General features: G+C 42.0%; 1 protein-coding gene across 28 annotated transcripts in view; it reads right to left on the reverse strand.

Annotated features, from left to right (window-relative positions):
- The window catches only part of LOC113650021 (neurexin-1a), a 298946-nt gene that overhangs the window by 120589 nt on the left and 158072 nt on the right, over nt 1–20285 (reverse strand). For all 28 annotated transcript variants that reach the window (XM_047815788.1, XM_047815790.1, XM_047815789.1 and 25 more), the window contains one exon: nt 9064–9245. In XM_047815788.1, the coding sequence (XP_047671744.1) occupies nt 9064–9245 (182 nt within the window). The remainder of the gene's footprint in view (nt 1–9063; nt 9246–20285) is intronic.

A 20285-nucleotide genomic window follows, 5' to 3' on the forward strand; every position in this document is an offset into this window, starting at 1 on the left:
GCACGTCTGCGGTCAGCTCAGCCATTTGCTCTCTCCTAGTACTCGGAGTATCACAGCATCCCGGAGCCATTACCCAGCCGTTATACTAGCACTCGGTGGAGTGCTTCCTCTTGACTCACCGTTGTTAAAACTCTGAATTCAAGTTTGTATCACAGCACTTTTGAGTTCCAGTTTCTGATTGGCCAGAAGGTGTGGAGTCTCTTATGAGTCCGGTTCCTCTCAAGGTTTCTCAGGGAGTTTTTCTAACCACTGTCACCTCTGGCTTGATTCTTAGGGATAAATGAATACAATTAAAAACCATACCCCTTTTATTCATTTTCTACCGCTTATCCGAACTTCTCGGGTCACGGGGAGCCTGTGTCTATCTCAGGCGTCGTCGGGCATCGAGGCAGGATACACCCTGGACGGAGTGCCAACCCATCACAGGGCATACACACACTCTCATTCACTCACACACTACGGACAATTTTCCAGAGATGCCAGTCAACCTACCATGCATGTCTTTGGACCGGGGGAGGAAACCGGAGTACCCGGAGGAAACCCCCGAGGCACGGGGAGAACATGCAAACTCCACACACACAAGGCGGAGGCGGGAATCGAACCCCCAACCCTGGAGGTGTGAGGCGAATGTGCTAACCACTAAGCAACCGTGCCTCCCCCAATCCATATCCCGAACTGATATATATTTCTGTAAGGCTGCTTTGTGACGATACAGATTTCCATCTCGTTCCCATATAAGAAAACCGTTATAAGTGAAAAGAATAAAAGCATTCAGACGACACATTAACGTCAGACTTTGCTTTGTTTTATCGTCTCTAAACTACCTAGATTCGGGTTCTATATAAAGATCACAAGAACCGCACTTCAGCTTCCTCTCTGTTATTTCAGCAGAACGAGGAAATGAAACTTGTTTCGAAACATCTTTTCATATTTCCCTTTTCACCTTGAGATTAATAATGCAGAATTCGACGCCGTATTCTCTCTAACACCCCCGCGAGTGTTCCTCATCTCCTGAAATCACATTCACAAGTCCTGCTGCACATCTGAGCCTCCAACTTTAGCTCGACTACACCGCACCCACCCCCACACACACACACACATACGGCAAACAAAGCAAAGCAAAATAAAACAAGAGAGAGATGGAGTCCCCAAAGATTTCACCAACTCAAAGACATATATGGGAGTCTTTTAAGGGCAAGCGATGGTAGATCTGTCGAAAATAGATGGGCGGCTTCGTGGAGGTGTTCCGCTTCACACTCCTCATTAAAGATGAGATAGATCAGAGTAGAGAGCTGAGTGTGTGTGTACTTGGGCGCTAGTGTGTACTCTTTCATAAAGAACAGTGCTGAGAAGTGCAGTCTTCAAATCCCGTACTTTTTCTCTCTCTCTGGTCGGATCTTTCATGCTCTTTCAGCTCCAGAGCGAGTAGGAGGAAAGGGAGGAGAGCAGTGCTGCTTTCTTTAGCTTATGTAGGCTCCAATACACACATTAAGAATGGAGCTGAATACAAATACTTCATTCAAGACCGAATGAACAGTTAATGTGTTTTAAACTGATACAGATGCATCTGTACCACTCGGTCAGGATCGTGCTGGCTGAAATTTAGCTAGTGGTTTGGAAAATAGAACTTACTAAATTCTGGGGTTGTGAATCTTTGGCTTTCAGACAATACAGTAAGCGGTTCGATGTGTAGGGCTTATGGACCGGAGTCCGGTCTTCGAATGATTTTCCACTTTGTGATTAACCTCCCATTCCAAAAGCATTATTATGGCTTTAATACAGAGTGGGTAGGGGGGCACGGTGGCTTAGTGGTTAGCATGTTCGCCTCACACCTCCAGGGTCGGGGGTTCGATTCCCGCCTCCACCTTGTGTGTGTGGAGTTTGCATGTTCTCTCCGTGCCTCGGGGGTTTTCTCCGGGTACTCCAGTTTCCTCCCCCGGTCCAAAGACATGCATGGTAGGTTGATTGGCATCTCTGGAAAATTGTCCGTAGTGTGTGAGTGAATGAGAGTGTGTGTGTGTGCCCTGCGATGGGATGGCACTCCGTCCAGGGTGTATCCTGCCTCGATGCCCGATGACGCCTGAGATAGGCACAGGCTCCCCGTGACCCGAGAGGTTCGGATCAGCGGTAGAAACTGAATAAATGAATACAGAGTGGTGGCAAAATTTGGGGTGAAAGCCCCATATGGGGGTCTTGGTCAAGGGTCCAAATACATTCAAACATTATAGCGTAATACTAGGTGTACTTGGACTTGGTCTCTGACATCGGATTAGATAAATTATGGCCATGGTGTTAATAAAAAATAATGATTCTTGTGTCATCTTGTGGTAAGCAATAATAGAGATAAATGGAACCAGAGAAATTCTGCAGGATTATAGATCATTATAGCTCAAAAGAGTTTAAAACTGATGTAAAGACCTGGGATCACGGTGCATGGACCTGACACATACACCATCTTGACTTGGCCTTAAGATCAGGCTGCATCTCAATCCGCGAACTTGTTCAGTAGTCAGTGCGAGGATCGGAGAGTCAACCATTTTAAGGGCTTCTCCCAATCACGAAAGCCTTCAGAACTTTCATTCGTCCAAAAAATGAATCCTTTACCGGACACACGTACGTAAAAAGATCATCAAAACAAGGCGGAACCAAATGAAAAGTTTCATTTTAACGGTGCTCTGTCTTTTTTTGTGAGGTCTGAAGAAAATATTAACATCCCTGATAACTTGCTTTTGTGTCAGTTATATAACGGTTATATAACAAATATAACTACTATGTATATACAGTAAATGTTGGATAAGCTAGGTGCCCATGCTTGGAAGTAAGTATTTCCTTGTTGCCTAGCAACCGTGTCCTCATTAATGGCAAAATGTACTAAAAAATTCGACTAAATAAATAATCTGGTCAGTAGTTGTGCAGTTGAATGAACGGCCGGGGTAGATTAAGCCGCTCATCTAGATTTTAGGGACATGTGATATAATTGTATTTATAATTTCATTAGCTGGATTTGTATAAGACGTGAAATGTGTGTCTTGGGTAAGACTTTTCCTAGCACTTAGCAACCACGAGGAGGAGCGTCAACCTTCTCTGCCTCTACACTGCCTCAGAGGGATGCTCGGTGAAGCGAGCTGCTTGCAGCCTGCACACAGTAACGCGGAGACAAGAGATAGCGTGCGAGAGTCTGTCACGTCTGTCGGCTGACCGGTTTGTTGTGTCGCGTGAAATTTGCACCGTGTGATTTTGCGTCTTAGGGCAGCTGGTATAATAGGTGCACGGGGAATAGCGTGCCGCCGACTTTTCCCTCGACAAGCCGCCGTCCTGAGAGAGGTGTGGTGATGAGAACACACACTCGCACGCACACACACACACACACACACACACAGGCACTCGCACAGACACTCGCACACATATGTTCGAGCAAGTAAACAAGGCTTTGATTTTTGTAAGGCAGTGACTCATGGTGAGAATGAACAGGAGGAAAGCAGGAATAATTGATCGTCAGTCAGTAATTGGATGGCATTAACTTCTCACATGGACCTTTGGAGGAAAATATTTGCACGTCTTCTAAGTGATCAAACCTTTGTATCTACAGGAATCTTCTTCTATTTTTCTTGGAAAATCCATGTTTGTGTGTCATTATAGTAGAGCTCCAACGTTCCATATAATTAATTAATTAACTCATCTATTTAATGAATACACATGAAGACAGTATGGGAACAAAGATGATGATCATAAAATAGACAAATAAATAAATAAATAAATAAATAAATAAATAACTGCCCATTTTTCCACCAATCTGGTCTCATCGTTCACATGACAACTCAAATATTTATTTATTCATTCATTCATTCATTCATTCTCTACCGCTTATCCGAACTTCTCGGGTCACGGGGAGCCTGTGCCTATCTCAGGCGTCATCGGGCATCGAGGCAGGATACACCCTGGAGGGATGTCAGGGCACACACACACTCTCACTCACTCAAACACTACAGACAATTTTCCAGAGATGCCAATCAACCTACCATGCATGTCTTTGGACCGGGGGAGGAAACCGGAGTACCCGGAGGAAACCCCCGAGGCACGGGGAGAACATGCAAACTCCACACACACAAGGTGGAGGCGGGAATCGAACCCCCAACCCTGGAGGTGTGAGGCGAACGTGCTAACCACTAAGCCGCCGTGTCCCCCTTATTTATTTATTTATTTGTTTGTTTGTTTGTTTGTTTGTTTATTCATGCAGATGGTGATTAAAATAAAATTCCAAATCTTTTAATAATGGAATATGAAGAAAACTATTTCGAATGTAAATAAACCACAAAAATCTCTTAAATGTCGTCGAAGCAGTAAGAAACGATCAGAAAAAACCGGCACTGACTCGACTCGAGTCATCGCGGCCATTGCTATTTCACTCTTCTTACAGATGGAGAAGGAAGCAGAAGTAATAAACTGACTGAGCAGTGACTTCTTCCTCAGACAGAACCGATAAAAACGGAAGAGAAAATTTGCAATGCCGGTCTAACAGTCTAACGCCGTCTCTTAGATATCTCTTCGCTTATCTTTTATTAACTTATAAACTTCTAGAAGTTAAACTTTAGGTCATCGTTATCGTTTTATCTCCTGTTTGAAAATTTCCCCCTTTTCTGGAAATTTGTTATTCCTGACTTCATACATCAAAAAAGTGAAATTTCTCTTCATGCCAAAACCGACAGAAGTTCTGTTAGCGGTCAATGCTACAACATGTAATGAAGTATGAAATGGAGTATTTTCTTAGCAACTAAGGTCAGAGTTTACACTCCTGACCATTTCAGCTTGTTTTGTTGTATACAGAATTATTATTATTATTATTATTATTATTATTATTATTATTATTATTATTATTATACAGAATTATTATTTTTATTTTTATAGCGCTTTGTACAACTGACGTCGTCTCAAAGCAGCTTTACAGAACATAAACATAGAACAAAAGGTTACTATAAAGAATAATATAAAGATTAATAGAATGCAAAATTCAACATTAATATTAGATAGATTTAGTTCACAATGTGTATGTATTTATCCCTAATAAGCAAGTCTGAGGTGACTCAGGTGACTGTGGGGAGGAAAAACTCCCTTTAGCCCTATTCGGACGGGATTAGTTTTACGTGGGGACGTGGAGTAACGCAATTTTACCTCAGGACGTCTGTAATATTAATTGGCCAATTCGCACGGGACAAAACATCTCAGTAAAACTAGCAGAAGTGGGAGGGGTAACTCGCTTTACGCACCACAGTAACCTCCTTGTCGTCATGTGCGTATGACGTTGCTTCCTGTTATCACGTGAGCAAACAGACAACATGGCACCTCCATGCTTGAAAAACTTTTAAACAGGAAATGACGGAATTTTACCGTACATATTTACAGCGTGTCTATTCGGACGGGATCAGTATTACCTGAGGTCATTTTTCCGGACCTTTTTACAGAAGGTAAAAGTCACCGTAATCTTTACTGACATTGTCTGTAATGATTACCGAGATGGCGCATTCGGACGAGACTAAAATCACAGAGAAGCTCTGGTAATAATTACTTTACCCCCCACGTCCCCACGTAGAACTAATCCCGTCCGAATAGTGCTTTAGATGGTAAAGGAAGAAACCTTGAGAGGAACCAGACTCAAAGTGGAACCTCATCCTAATCTGGGTGACACTGGGAGTGTGATTATGTATATACAGTCTGATAAATGTTGTATTGATGCAAAAGATCACATGGAGTTCACATCTTTTTAGTATAGCAGAGTCTAATTATAGCTAGGTGGCTAAGTCCTTTCTCTCTTGCCTTGGACAGTGTTCTGAAAATAAATACGTACTGTATAAGCAGGATAGAAATGACACGGAACGACGGAGTAGCATCTAAAACTCTTTGCGTCTTCTTATTAAATCGCGAATTGCGTAATATCGTGGCGTACACGAATCTAAAGCGAGGCTCGTTTAAACCGCCCTGCAGGATCGTTCTCATTTCCGTATAGTGTCGTAAAATATCTGATTTAAGAAAGAAAGAACTTTAGAGGGAGCTGATAGAGCTGGAATTTTCTCAGGGGTGGAGGAAGAAGAATAGCAACATTACCAGAAATAAAATCGCCGAGGATGGAATTAGCTCGGCTGCTTGTGTAAAACAAATCCCGCCTGAATAGAGCTTAAGGCTGGTTTTTTTTTTTTTTTTTTTAGAGATCCTCAGAGTTAATGGAGAGAAGAAAGGGCCTACGATGGCATATTAAAAAAAAAAAAAAAAAAGCCATGGAACTGAAGCCCGGTGAACATTTCTCACTCGAAAATAAACGCGCCTAAACAAGCTGCAGTGGGAAAGCAGTCGGTCGGCCGCATTACCATCCACCTTAATTCCAGACTCCAGTGAACCCTCAAATCCAATTTGCGCCTGTCATCCTCTCTATAGAAGGGCATTAATGGAAACTAAACTGCTGCTCGACTCCAGCTACGTCTGCGTTAAAATAAAAGCCCCCTTCACCCTGCGTTTGCTCAATGAGCTGGGCTTCTCGCCGACTTACACACAGCTTTCGGGTTGGCTTTATTCATTTATTTATTCATTTATTTATTTTTTAAAGCTTAATTCTGCATCTTCCATAACACTGAGGTTCGGTGACCGAGCAACACTTCTAATAACGATGCAGATAATTAAACAGTTTTTACGACACAAGCCTGAGCCGGACGCAGAACCTGACGTGGATAAGTGCAGAATATCTTCTAGAAGTTCCTTAAAAAAGTGGAAAAAGAAAAAAAAAGTATTTTGATAGCGGAGTCTTAATGTCTGGGGACGTTCTATGTTCTCCTACAGCTGTACATCCATACATGTATTAATCCTCTCACACCACTGCAATTTACCACCTAAAATCAATACTATTTATTTATTTATTTGTTTATTTGTTTGTTTGTTTGTTTATTTGTTTATTTATTTATTTATTTGTACAGTCTGCATTACCTCTGACTGTTGCTTACAAAGATCTCACACTGGAGACTCCTTCCATAATCCATCGCATCATCACATCATTGTTGTTTTTTTTTTAATACGTTAACGATGAGCGTCCGCCACACACGTCTCTGTAAACGAGCCGTTACTATAGAAACGATAACGAGTTAGAAAGAGCGCTGTTATGGACAACGAATTAACACCTTCTGAAAAACTGCTAAAACAAAAAAAAAGAAACTAAAGCTTTTCAAAACTTTTGACTGGCAGTATACACACACACACACACACACACACACACACACACACACACACACACACACACACACACACACACACACACAGAGTCTTGCTCTAGCTTCATAGCATTTCACATTTTCTATGGCAGTTGCATAATCAGGTACCATGGCACCATTCTTCTCTCTCTCTCTCTCTCTCTCTCTCTCTGTCTCACACTCTCACTCTCTCTCAATCTATTTCTTTCTGTCTGTCTCTCTGTCCTTTCATTGTTGTTCCTGAGAGAGAGAGCGAGAGAGAGAGGGAGAGAGAGAACTCTTGTGCAACCTGGATGTATTTTATCATAGCCGAGTGTGTGTGCACCCTATTTACAAGCCCCATCGTTATGTGAGAGAAAGAGGCTGAGTCATCGAGCACAGGAAACGCCTCACTACACCGATCTCTGGTCGTCTTTTTGTTCTCTGCATCTCTCCATCATTCCCGTCTTCCTCTCCTCGCTCCTGTTCTCATGCTGGAGTCCCTAAGGTAGCGGACATGCTAACGTCTGCTATATTCAGCCATGTCTTTGAGTCCCTTGAGCTTAGGAAGCACAGAGGGAGTTGTACGTCAAAGTGTGTGTGTGTGTGTGTGTGTGTGTGTGTGTGTGTGTGTGTGTGTGTGTCTGTGTGTGTGTGTGTTCAAGACAGCCAGCTTCTCCTCCTTACCCACTCAAGAGACTACATGAGGCTGACTTGATCTCAGCTGGTATCTACCTGTGTGTGCGTGCGTGTGTGTGTGTGTGTGTGTGTGTGTGTGTGTGTCCTATAAGATTTTTGCACTCTGTTTGCACTACAGTATATAAAACATGTGATTCATTTATGATTCTTTTCCAGTACAAATGATTCCTTTACATGATCCTTTCATCCCCACTTTTTTTTATAACACGCTAAACATATTTTTACATCCGATATCCTTCTGTGATTTTATTTACACCCCTCGTTTGTTTTCAGGTGATTCCCTTTTTACACGTTTCTTTCATTTTCAAACATGAGCCCTTTATTATACATTTTCCTTTTTTTCACGTACATTGTTGGTATTCACATTTTATATTCTCACGTCCTATAAACTTACCGCACGTCACATGATTCTTGTCCTCGCTCTGGGCGTAACGTGTGGCAACCGGGAAGTCTGTCCGTTTTTATGTAAGGACTGAATTTCTTGGGTGATTTCGATTTTAACGGAAGTTCGACCTGCGTACATTCTTAAATGATTTGGGTGTGTGTGTGTGTGTGTGTGTGCGTGTGTGTATGTGTACAGTATTGTGCATTGTGTGTGTGTGGGGGTGTTTTTTCGGAGGAGGAAGGTCAGCAAGCAGGTCTGAGATGCATATAACAGCCCACATTACCACACTAGATAAAGGAGAAGAAGTGAGAGTGAGAGAGAGAGAGAAAGAGAGAGAGAGAGAGAGAGTGTGTGTGTGTGAGAGAGAGAGAGAGAGAGAGAGAGAGAAGCCTGAATTTTTAATATGGTGTCAGTCCACAATGAGCCGGTAAAATTTTTATCATATTTCTGTTCCAACGCTTCTGATAGAGTACTGTTTAAACATGTCAGAATGAAGAACACCGTAACCATGACAACATGCGAGGAAATTAAAACACGATGAGGCTTGCTGTAACAGAAAAATAATCAACCCTGCTGTGTGTGTGTGTGTGTGTGTGTGTGTGGTTGATTATTTTTCTTTAACGTTGCCTCCCGTCGTGTTTTATTTCTGAGACGAGGGGAAAAAAAAAAGAACAGCTTCGACGCTTCTCGGTATCGATTTATACAATGTGTGTGTGTGTGTGTGTGTGTGTGTGTGTGTGTAGGAATAGATATAAACTCAGGTCCACTCACAATGTGCAGTTTGAGATAGTCTCCCAGTCCAGATGAGCTGTCCACTCTGATGAGCGAGGCGTCTTTAAGCTGAGTGCTGAAGCCCAGCGCCAGTCTGTCAGCTCTGGTGCTCGGCCTGTCGTTGGGAGGCCACGTGTACGTGATCTTACCTCCTTCACGTCCGAATATGTACGTCGTTCCCGCTTAGGAAGAGAAAAAAAAAAAGAGGTTAGTCAGAAGCTCTGAGAAATCCCAGCGCTCAGGTACAGCTGTAACATCAGGACATTGTTTATTCACATATTATTGTGCAACAGAAAGACTTTTTAAGATGTTTAGAACTGCTTAAATATAACTTCATAACATATATATAACATATTATATACATGTTATATATATTATTATATAACATAACTTCATGTAACTAAAAAAAAGATACAGATTCTTTATCGGGAATTTAACAGGAAAATTGTGAGTTAGTATAAATTTGCTGTGGTAGAAGAGGAATAAAACTGCATGCATATTTTAGCATCTTATTACATTATTTATTCATGTATCTGCATATTTTAATATGTATATGACTAATTTGCATATTCATGGAAACTTTGCTTTTTTTATTATAGTCACCTTGAAAATCAATGTAGGGAAGCAAAAAAAAACAAAACACTTAAAGTGCGTGAATTTATTTCTGTTGAAATGTTTCTGAGATTCCACTTTAAACGTCCTCTTCCACCTGCACGCTTTAGCGCTGTGTTGATCAATTTGTTTTCTCCGTCGCTCGTGTGTGCGTTATCGTCTCTACCTCGTGCGGTTAATTAGAGCAAATGGCTTTGACATATATTACTGAAGAATTATGCAATCAGAGCTGCAAGTGTATGATTAAACAAATTAGCTGAGAAAAACAACAACAACAACAACAACAGTTTTCAGCTGGGAATCAGACACAAAAAGACAAACATATATAGAGCAATAAATCAAGGGAAATGGGAAACAAGTGAAATAGCGGGAAGGTGAATCGATAGGAGGGGCGTGGCACTTCACACGTGTGGATAATAAAGAGAAACAAAGCAGGTCACGATGAGACACCTGCAGGCCCCCTCTAGTGGTCTGACATGGAACTGTCCGCGTAACTCCAGACACGGGGTGAGAGTGCCAATATTTTTGAGCATGTTAAAAAAAATGTGGTGAAGTCTCACACTGGGCCTGCTGAATTCTGACAGCAACATCGAAGACGCTTCCTCAATTTTCATCTCAGGTGAACATGCGAGCATTCTGCACCGATCGACGACAGGACTGTCAGAGACCAATGAGAAAAAAAACTAATCTACAAAGTTCCACATGCAGAAGTGAGGAGTTTTCCAGAGGAACGCTGCTTTATAGACCAGGAATGAAAATAACGCAGGCGAGTAAATTTTCCTGTTCGCTCTAGTAGAACTTGCGCCATGGGAGGCGATAAATCAGAACAAAATTAGCACGGAGGAGAAATAAATTATATAGCGTCCCTTTTTACATTAAACCGAATCCTATAACAATCAAAGTAAATGATGCATCGTTAGCAAACATTAGCGAGGGAAGAGATTTCGGTGCCGGGAATAAAATTCAACTGTTTCAGTCTAAAGCGTTCCAGTGAGGATGTGACACGTATAGAATAAATAGAATGGTCAGATTCTGCATTCTGATTGGTCAGAAGGTTCCAGAACAGCAGCTCAGAGAGAGAGAGAGAGAGAGAGAAAGGAGCATCTGGGAGAACGTATTTGTTTCTGGTGTGATGCACGACTCCCGAGTCACCTGCGAGTGACGTACTTCCGTTTGGGAGGAGTATAAAGCTGACGTACAGTACAGACCAAAAGTTTGGACACACCTTCCAAAAGTTTGGACACACCACCTTTTCAACAGGACAGTGACCCCAAACACACCTCCAGGCTGTGTAAGGGCTATTTGACCATGAAGGAGAGTGATGGGGTGCTGCGCCAGATGACCTGGCCTCCACAGTCACCGGACCTGAACCCGATCGAGATGGTTTGGGGTGAGCTGGACCGCAGAGTGAAGGCAAAAGGGCCAACAAGTGCTAAGCATCTCTGGGAACTCCTTCAAGACTGTCGGAAGACCATTTCAGGTGACGACCTCTTGAAACTCATCAAGAGAATGCCAAGAGTGTGCAAAGCAGTAATCAAAGCAAAAGGTGGCTACTTTGAAGAACCTAGACGTATTTTCAGTTGTTTCACACTATTTTGTTATGTACGTATATAATTCCACACGTGTTCATTCATAGTTTTGATGCCTTCAGTGTGAATCTACAATTTTTATAGTCACGAAAATAAAGAAAACTCTTTGAATGAGAAGGGGTGTCCAAACTTTTGGTCTGTACTGTATGTGGCTTGAACAACCACATTCATTTACACCTGTCCAGTTTCATCTGAAACGCGTCCCAGACCACCTCCTGAAGGGGTTTGTACCATCCGATTTATATCCATCTCGAAAACGTTTCGGAGGGAATTTAGACCTGGTCTTTTTACCATCTGATAGCTAACGGATCACAGAAAACGCAGGAAGTGACCAGGTGTAAGAACCCCCCAAAAAAGTGATCGGGAAGTGGTTCTGCTTTCGGAATTCACTCGGCATCATCAGCAGGTCATCTTGAGGAAGTCACATACTGTACTCGGATTAACTTCGTTCCTCGATTCGCCGAGCAGTTTTTGGTGTATCTGGAGTTGTTTTCCTCTCAAAAGGTACAACGCTTAGTAACAGGCACCAGGCTGGAGATGTTTAAATATTCATTGACCGTTCCAGCAAGAACAATAGGCCATACATCACTCTGACTGTAATCCGCACATTTTCCTGTAAACTACCTCATGAGGCGAGAACAATATCAATAACCTGTTTTGCATTTATTTATATATTTGCTTCCCAGTCTTCCGCAGCCCAGTGGAATCATTTACAGCACACAGACAAATGCTCCTGTGTCTCCTCGGCTTGGCCTGCTCTCTATCACACACCCACCTGCTTGGAGAAGCGAGCAAGAGAAATGAAATTGGAGTTACGAAGCACATTCATAGCATTCAGCAAACACTACACCAATATTTGGTCATTTCTTTTCAGTTTTATGGTGCAATCGTGCAAACCTCGCTCAGTGGCTTCGGATCCAATTTTACAAGGCCATGGCTTCCAGGCAACATGCACACACACACACACACACACACAAACACACCCAAAATCACTCATCTAGTGTGTCCAAACTCAATGCTTATTCTAATTAAGCCCTTTCATGCCATGTCTAGCCCTCCAGCTAGATTTCAGCTCAATTCTGACTCACTGCATCAGGCAGGCGAGCGCAGACAGAAGCCTCACTGCCGTCACCATGCAGTCCAGACCTTCATTTACTCAACTTGACATCATAATTCCGAGCGAAGTGCCATGCTTCTGCACATCTTTCAGGGGAACAAAAACACAGAATTCGCCTGCACTATTTAACACGATAGCTTATCGATCTGTTGTAGTCTTTTTGTACACAAGTTTCAGGATCTTCAGGAAAGTTGCCAAGTGTTGAACTGTGTTTACAGTACAGTACCGTTTACACCGCCGCTCCGGTACACTGGTGGAATGGAAGCGGATTTATGGATACTGAGAAGTCTGAGTTTGATCTAAAATGAGTCAGGACTCGTGTTGTCTTACACACTTCACAAAACAAACTAAACTTATCAGAAACTCAAAGATGTTACTTCATCAACATCAGCCTCAAAGCTTCAGATATTGTTGTACTCTTTTCTGGCCACTGGATTCATCACTTGGAAGGATGCGGTTTGATTTACTCTGTCCTGGTTTTAACAGATCTTTTTAAAAAATCTCATTGCGGATTGTTATGAGACGAAGAGGTCTATGATGACCACACACTACGGACACTTTTCCAGAGATGCCAATCAACCTACCATGCATGTCTTTGGACCGGGGGAGGAAACCGGAGTACCCGGAGGAAACCCCCGAGGCACGGGGAGAACATGCAAACTCCACACACACACAAGGGCGGAGGCAGGAATCGAACCCCCGACCCTGGAGGTGTGAGGGGAACGTGCTAACCACTAAGCCACCGTGCCCCCCTCGTCTTCAAACCAAGTTCTAGCAAATAGGCTGAAAACGATTCATGGATCCTGCAACTGAACGATATTAAACAGTTTTATTTGAAGCAGTTAGTGATGAATAAATGAGAAAGTCCTGCATGTTTGATGATGGGCTGCGAAGAAAAGGCAGCAATCGGTGTGCAGTTGGTTGACGAAATGTACCAGAGCCTTCTTTCTCGAAGTGGGATCTGCGGATTCCCGGGTGTCCCAGGCGATGTGTATCCAGGGGTAAATAAATAAATATAATATATCAAGGATGTTAGGTTTATTTGTGCTGTTTTCAGCCTTCGGGTTTTGTAATTTAGTGACCTCTATTGGTGACCTGCGTATATTTAAGCAGAGCACATGTTGTTCAGCCATTTTGTTGGTAGCTGTTTGTGAGTGCACACCTATGATACAAATCTCCATTCACACTTCATTTATCCTTGGAAAAAGCATTGTCTGTAAGTGTTTTCTAAATGAATGTTTTTTGATGTTTTGTTAGATCATGATGTTGTATTTGGAGATGTTATATGAAAGGATGTGTGTGTATATGAGTCTTAAGTACTCTTCTGCTTGTTAGATTCAAGTAATCTGGGCATTTATTGTTAATCTGGGCATTTATTGTTAACAAATTTTCAGCACATTTATTTTAAAGCTTGTGTGAATATTTGCATATGCATATCTGATATGTGAACGGTGTGCAGTGTTGTTTACACTGCTGCTGTGTATGATGTGCTATTTATTGCTAAATTCTTTGTTCATCTATGCTTTCACTGTTGTATTTTTCAGCTTCCATTAAATTGTACTTGGATTAGTTCTGTTTTCAAGTTTTTGGAGGAGTGTTAAGCTTGCTACATAGCTATGTCTGTCTACACATAGTGAGGGCAGTATATTATTATTTAGTTAAAATAGTTTGAGCCTAATTGGCAGCTAGGGGGTGCTTGGTAAGGCATAACACTTTCCCATTTCCTTAATCAAGCAAATATTTTATAATAATAATAATACATAAAATATCTCTAAGTGTTCCCCTAAAGGGTTAAACAGTAAATCCATGTAGGGTGCTACATAGGACCTGATTTTCAAAGAGAACAACGGATGCTCTAGAATGAATTATGACAAAAGCCATTGGGGCAATTGTAGTCAGGTGCATTACTCAAACCAAACAGTATTATCTGAAACTCAAGCATGTGGCAGTACTGGTTTTTAGAGAAGAAACACTATCTATTCTCCCAGCCATTCATTTATCCATCCATTTTTCCACTGCTTATTCTACACAGGGTCACGTGGAACATGGAACCCATACCAGGCGAACAAGGCAGAGGGGGCACCGTGGGTGCAGAAGCACCATGTTCTTACATATCCTTCAGAGAAACTCAAGTCACTCATATCTTTATTATTTTTCATCCTACTGTCCAACACAATATCCCCTAAATACCACCATCCACTCAGTCGAGTAGTCTTCCAGGATTCGTATTTCATCGCTCAATGTTTACAGGCGCTGTCTGAAATACAGAGGGGTTTGTGGGTGTGAGATCCTGTGCCGTGTGTTTGCAGGCTCCAGGGGTGGAGGATAATTATCCCTCAGCTCACGGCTCCATTCTCTCCCTCGACCGAGATGCTCACGCTGATATGGATCTGTTGTAGTCATCAGATATAGCAGGGGGTTGGAATTATTACGCTCTCGGTTTGGGCGTTTTCTTCGTTTCTATCGTTATATTTTTCTTTCTATTCCCGCCGTTTAATTTTAGACACTTCTTAATTTCCCCCCCTAAATGTCACGGTAAACTGTTAAGGTTGGATGGACAGCAAAAGAGTGGATCTGCGTTTTCTTTGGCTGCTGAACATCTTTTGTAAAATGTCATCTTTTTTAAGCACTCACTGTCTAGTTAAAGAAGGTCGGCGAAGGTGTGCGGCGAGGACATGGAAGCGTAGAACGCGGCTAATGGCGCTGTAATGGGGTTAAATTTCAGCGCCCCAGCCTATTCCTGCCGGCACTTAATGAAGCGTGAGGCCTCCACAAACCAGCCGATTAGCATCTTAAATATGCTTCGGTGTCTGAGCCGGGAGATAGGAGAAAGAAACTGAGACAAAGAGAAAAGGAAAAAGAAAAAAGGGTGCATGGGACATTTCCGTCGAGCTGCATACCGAAGCCCAATCGCTCAGACTGTCTTTCCATTGACCTCTGGTGTAGTAGGTCTTGTAATGAGCCTTATATTACATTCAGTGCACAGAAATAGAGGGAGGAATCCAATTAAAACTCGTGGTTAGTGATAGAAATAAAGGCTACTATATATCACAATTTCCTAAAGGCACCTACGGTATGTGCAGACGATCTCAGCTCATCACACTTTCTGAATAGATCCACACATAACGTCACAAATAGACGTTACCGTCAAATATAGGCACAAGACCGAACCAAAGAAATCTGCAATCAATTCCGATCATTAAGTTTATATCGCTATTTCAAATACAAAAAAAACAACATAAAAAAAACTATTTACCTCCTGTATCCTAAACAACCTTGCTGAGATTTCCCCAGATTCCTCATTGTATTCTGTAGCTACAGAACAGACAAAGTAAGCAATTAGATGAAGCCGCAAGCATCGAGATAATAACCGAAGATTGATCGCTAGCCCACTGAAATGCCACAGTACAGAAACTTCCAGCCACATTCCAGGGAGAGACCTAAATGGGTTCCATCGGTTTGTTCAAATATGAATCCAGCAACGTGTCACAGATGAAGAAGTATCATGAGGACAGAAAACAATAAAACAAGAATAGAAGGAAACCGGGACAGGATGCAGGACCGTTGTGTACAGTAGGTTGAACGGAAAGATGAATGGATTAATTAAGGGTGTCCGCTGTAAGTTTATCGTAAAGGTCAGAAGATGGGTACCAGAAGCTTTAGCATATAAGAACTAATATAAACTTGTCAGATACTGTCAGAGCTCCTATTATAGAAAACTGATCAATACCTCCAGACCAAACATGTTTAACAATCCAACAGGTTATTGATATAAAAATGAATGGTAGAAAATAGAAAAACCTTTAAGCCAGCAAAAGCACAATGGCTTATCGAGACTAGCCATAGGATTGGATAGATATCACAATCACTACCAGTCACTCAGAAGAGCTTGATGCCGTTTGTTTTGCTACAGTAGGAGCTCCTACGGTCTTTACTATTGCCTCCGATGGTACGGGGAAGCTGCTCTGTGTTTTCCGCTCTCTATAGTATGAAGCTTATGTCACCATGCAACATGGAGGAATAAGAGAGTCCTGCAAATCCATTCTGTCTGTCTAAACTCCAAACAATCCCCGTACATCTTTGTTTTTTTCTCCTGCCGACCCTTATTAAGAGCACTGCAGGACCCAGGTATACTGTATGCTCAGCATACAGTCGTCTCCTGTTAGTGTCGTGATCTCAACCTACATAGACTTTGCTGGTCATGGCACTTTGTTTTCTGTCGACCTAACACGTTCTTATAACTCCTGACATGTTGCTGAACTGCGTACTGTGCATTCCATGTTGAGAAGGTGTCCAAACTTGTTGTACAGCAAAGAAAAAGAGCTAGCATGCGGAAGGAGAATGCTCTAGCCAAAGGAAGGATTGTCGGATTCACTTATATTAAGCCTACGTGTAATTTCCGCTCCTTACCTGGCTGTTTTTGTTTCGTCGTTAACTAATTCAGGAGCTTCAGATTTTCACTTTTCTTTTGAGAGAAAGGAAAGCTTTCCGGTTTGTGAGTTCACTCATGAAAAATGTACATGTCTAATCAAGGGCTGTTTTAGTGCTGCCTTGTGGTTGGCTATTATTAGCAAGCTGTGAAATATAGGGGGCTGGAGATCTCACATTCGCTGTGAATAATCACCCTGCAAGTCTATTCGAATCTGAAGTGAATGATTACAAAAAGATCTGATTTGCCTGATTTCACCAAATGGAAATCATATAACCTTCTCCTTAGATATAACATACAGTCCCCTTGTGGTTTCTTTGGATGATTAATACAGTAGTTCTACCATCCAAAAGGTACATTCTGACAGAGAAGCCTTCCGAGTCTAGGGGTTTCCACATAGGGTCAAATCAGAGAACACCGTGTGTGCTAGTTGTGAACTAGTGAGCTTGTAAATTTCACTAAAAGTATAAGATGTCCCTATTTTCTCTTTTCTGCTCAGTTTTTTTTTTTTTTTACTTTGTATGGTTAATGTTTCTTCCATATTAAAGGATTGGAACCAATTTTGAAAAGAAAACCCTCTGATACTTAGAGTGGACAAACCAAAGAACCATCCATGATACTAGTTGGAGCAAATTTTCAAAGACAGTAAGATGTCCCTGTTTTTTTTTTCTTAAGATGGTTAATTACTTAAAACCTTTATTGCTTCCGCAAATGGGACATACTAAAGAATTCCTTATGTTCAGTGCTTGTTGTAACCATAAATTCCATGTCATGTTCTAAAGAAGTGCCATTAAAGTCGGGGTCTCCGATTTTTGAGAAATGCTTCAGAAAACTGAATCGGGCCAAATACCAAACAAAAAACAAAACAAACGTGTAGCCAATGAGCAGAAAGGGGCGGGGCTTGTCAATATGCGGCAGAGAGAGTGTTCAGTACGCATGTGTGACATTAGCAGAAAGCGGTTTTAACATCGACATGGAGGATAAAAACAAAGAAAGAAAGAGAAGAAAGACTTACGATAAGGACAAGAAGTAGGACGTGTTAATATAGGATCAGCTTTCCAGCGCTGGAGAGAACTGAAGGAGCAGGAAGTTGGCCACATATTCACATTTTGGAGTTTCCCGAGTCAATAACTCCTGAGCTAAACGCTGTTACTACACAAATAACACCTCTTTTCTATCGTAGTAATGTAGAGAGGCAGCTACAACCGCGTTTTGTGTAGTAACAGTGTTTAGCTCAGGAGTTATCGACTCGGGAAACTCCGACCTGTGAATGTGGACGACTTTACTTAAGACGCCGAGGCGCTTTTTTCCTTCTCGATAGGTGAGTAACGTTGGTTTTGCTTTGTTACACAGAACTAATATATGCCTTTGTCCTTTACATGATTATGCTTGTGTGTCATTTTTGCTTGTTTGTTTATCTACAATCGTATTGTTCTTCCCTTCAGCTATGATAAAGACACGTTTCTTTCCGTTAGTCACCTGGGTTACGTATGTATGTGTGGGCGGAGCTATCGATACAGGTGTGGGACCCGTTTGGGTTAGGGGCGTGTTTGTTTTGGTGATTTTATATGTCAACATTGGCTTTCAAAAATCGGAGACCCTTTCTTTAAAAGTTACGAATGTTCTCACATGTTGATTTTAAATTTATTCCAATGTAGGTTTATGTATTAAGTATAGAAAAGGTTTTCTAGAGGAAGAGGTAGAAATTCTATGTACAGTAGTATCCACCAACAGTGAAGTTCCTTTAGACTTATGCTTTTAAATCCTACGTTTTTAGACATTCATGTTATCATTTTCTTTTCGTTCACCATTTTGGCTAAGCGAGAATTTATCATCGGCACATGATCATCCGATCCCTATCTGTCCTCCAGCCGATCATTCAGAATGATGAACCCTTGGCTGTCTTTAGCAGAACTGGGCAGCACTTTAGTGGACTTCATCTGCTGGTGCTAAATCAGTAGCCACTGGCTGCTAGCCGTCCTTGTGTTTGCTTAATAAGTCTGGCACTATTGGTATCTATATGGCCCTGTCAATATAAACCGTTACAGCTCACCGCCCCGCTCATTCATCTTCAGCCCCACATGGGAGACATCCTTATAGCCAAAGTCCCGTAAACGGAACAGATCCATAAGGAAGCCTGACCGGCTGGAGGTAGTTCGGCTTCAGATTGCTCATCACAGGCCATTTCATAGTTGGACAAACAAACAGTCCTCAGGCCAAACAGATTGCAAATTGTGGAAGGAGGTGGAATTGGGCCGTTTGACTAATCAAGAGATCTGTTTAATCTCATTGTTTTTTTCTGAGACTGCTGAAAAAGTAACCATAATGTCCATGCAGATAAACAGCAACACCGTCACAGCGTCGGCTTGTTTTTTATTCGAAGTTTACTCTCTGGTTTTGGTATTCCTAATGAATATGGGGACATTTTGCTTCTCACACAGACAAAACCAGAGAGTAAACTTCGTCTCCAGGATGTTGTTGAAAATTCTGCCTCAATATCAAATCTTATTCATATCAAATGTAATCATACCAGGGATTACAACTTAATCCATTGCACGTGTACTCTGACAGTACAAATACGTCTACACGCAAGAGAGCAAATATTAGCTTCTAATTCTCAAGACATGACATCTTTGTCCGTTGTTATATCTCTACTCAAACTCTCAGGTGCACCAATACTGGTCTAATGATGCTGACAATAATCACAGTACCATCATTCATTCATTTACTACCGCTTATCAGAACTACCTCGGGGCACGGGGAGCCTGTGCTCAGGCGTCATCGGGCATCGAGGCAGGATACACCCTGGACGGAGTGCCGACCCATCACAGGGCACACACACACTCTCACTCACTCACACACACACACACACACACACACACACACACACACACACACACACACACACACACACTACGGACAATTTTCCAGAGATGCCAATCAACCTACCATGCATGTCTTTGGACCCGGGGAGGAAACCGGAGTACCCGGAGGAAACCCCCGAGGCACGGGGAGGACATGCAAACTCCACACACACAAGGCGGAGGCGGGAATCGAACCCCCAACCCTCGAGGTGTGAGGAGAACGTGCTAACCACTAAGCCACCGTACCCCCCATAGTACCATCAATAGAGGCCAAATATTTCATTGCAAAAATCACCAACCTCCCAGCTTTAAAAAATTTGAAAACTTAACTTTTCTTCTAACAATTTGTCCTTTCTTTTTCCTACTAGTGTTATTTTGTTTTTTTGCCTTAATGACTGTTGCATTAAGTGGTAATAATTTTAAAATAATGATATCACACTGGGTTGAAATTTCCTGCTGAAAGGCAGATGTTAAATAAGTAACTCTAGGGAATGGTCCAAAACATTGCATAAGACTTATACCCAGGGAACATTCAGCACTGCTGAGTCAATCTTTCCACCATGCTGTTGAACATTTAACTTTTGATGAATCCAAAATTTAAGTTGGTTCTA

The sequence above is a fragment of the Tachysurus fulvidraco genome, chromosome 7 (genome assembly GCF_022655615.1).
Source record: "Tachysurus fulvidraco isolate hzauxx_2018 chromosome 7, HZAU_PFXX_2.0, whole genome shotgun sequence".
Lineage (NCBI taxonomy): Eukaryota > Metazoa > Chordata > Actinopteri > Siluriformes > Bagridae > Tachysurus > Tachysurus fulvidraco.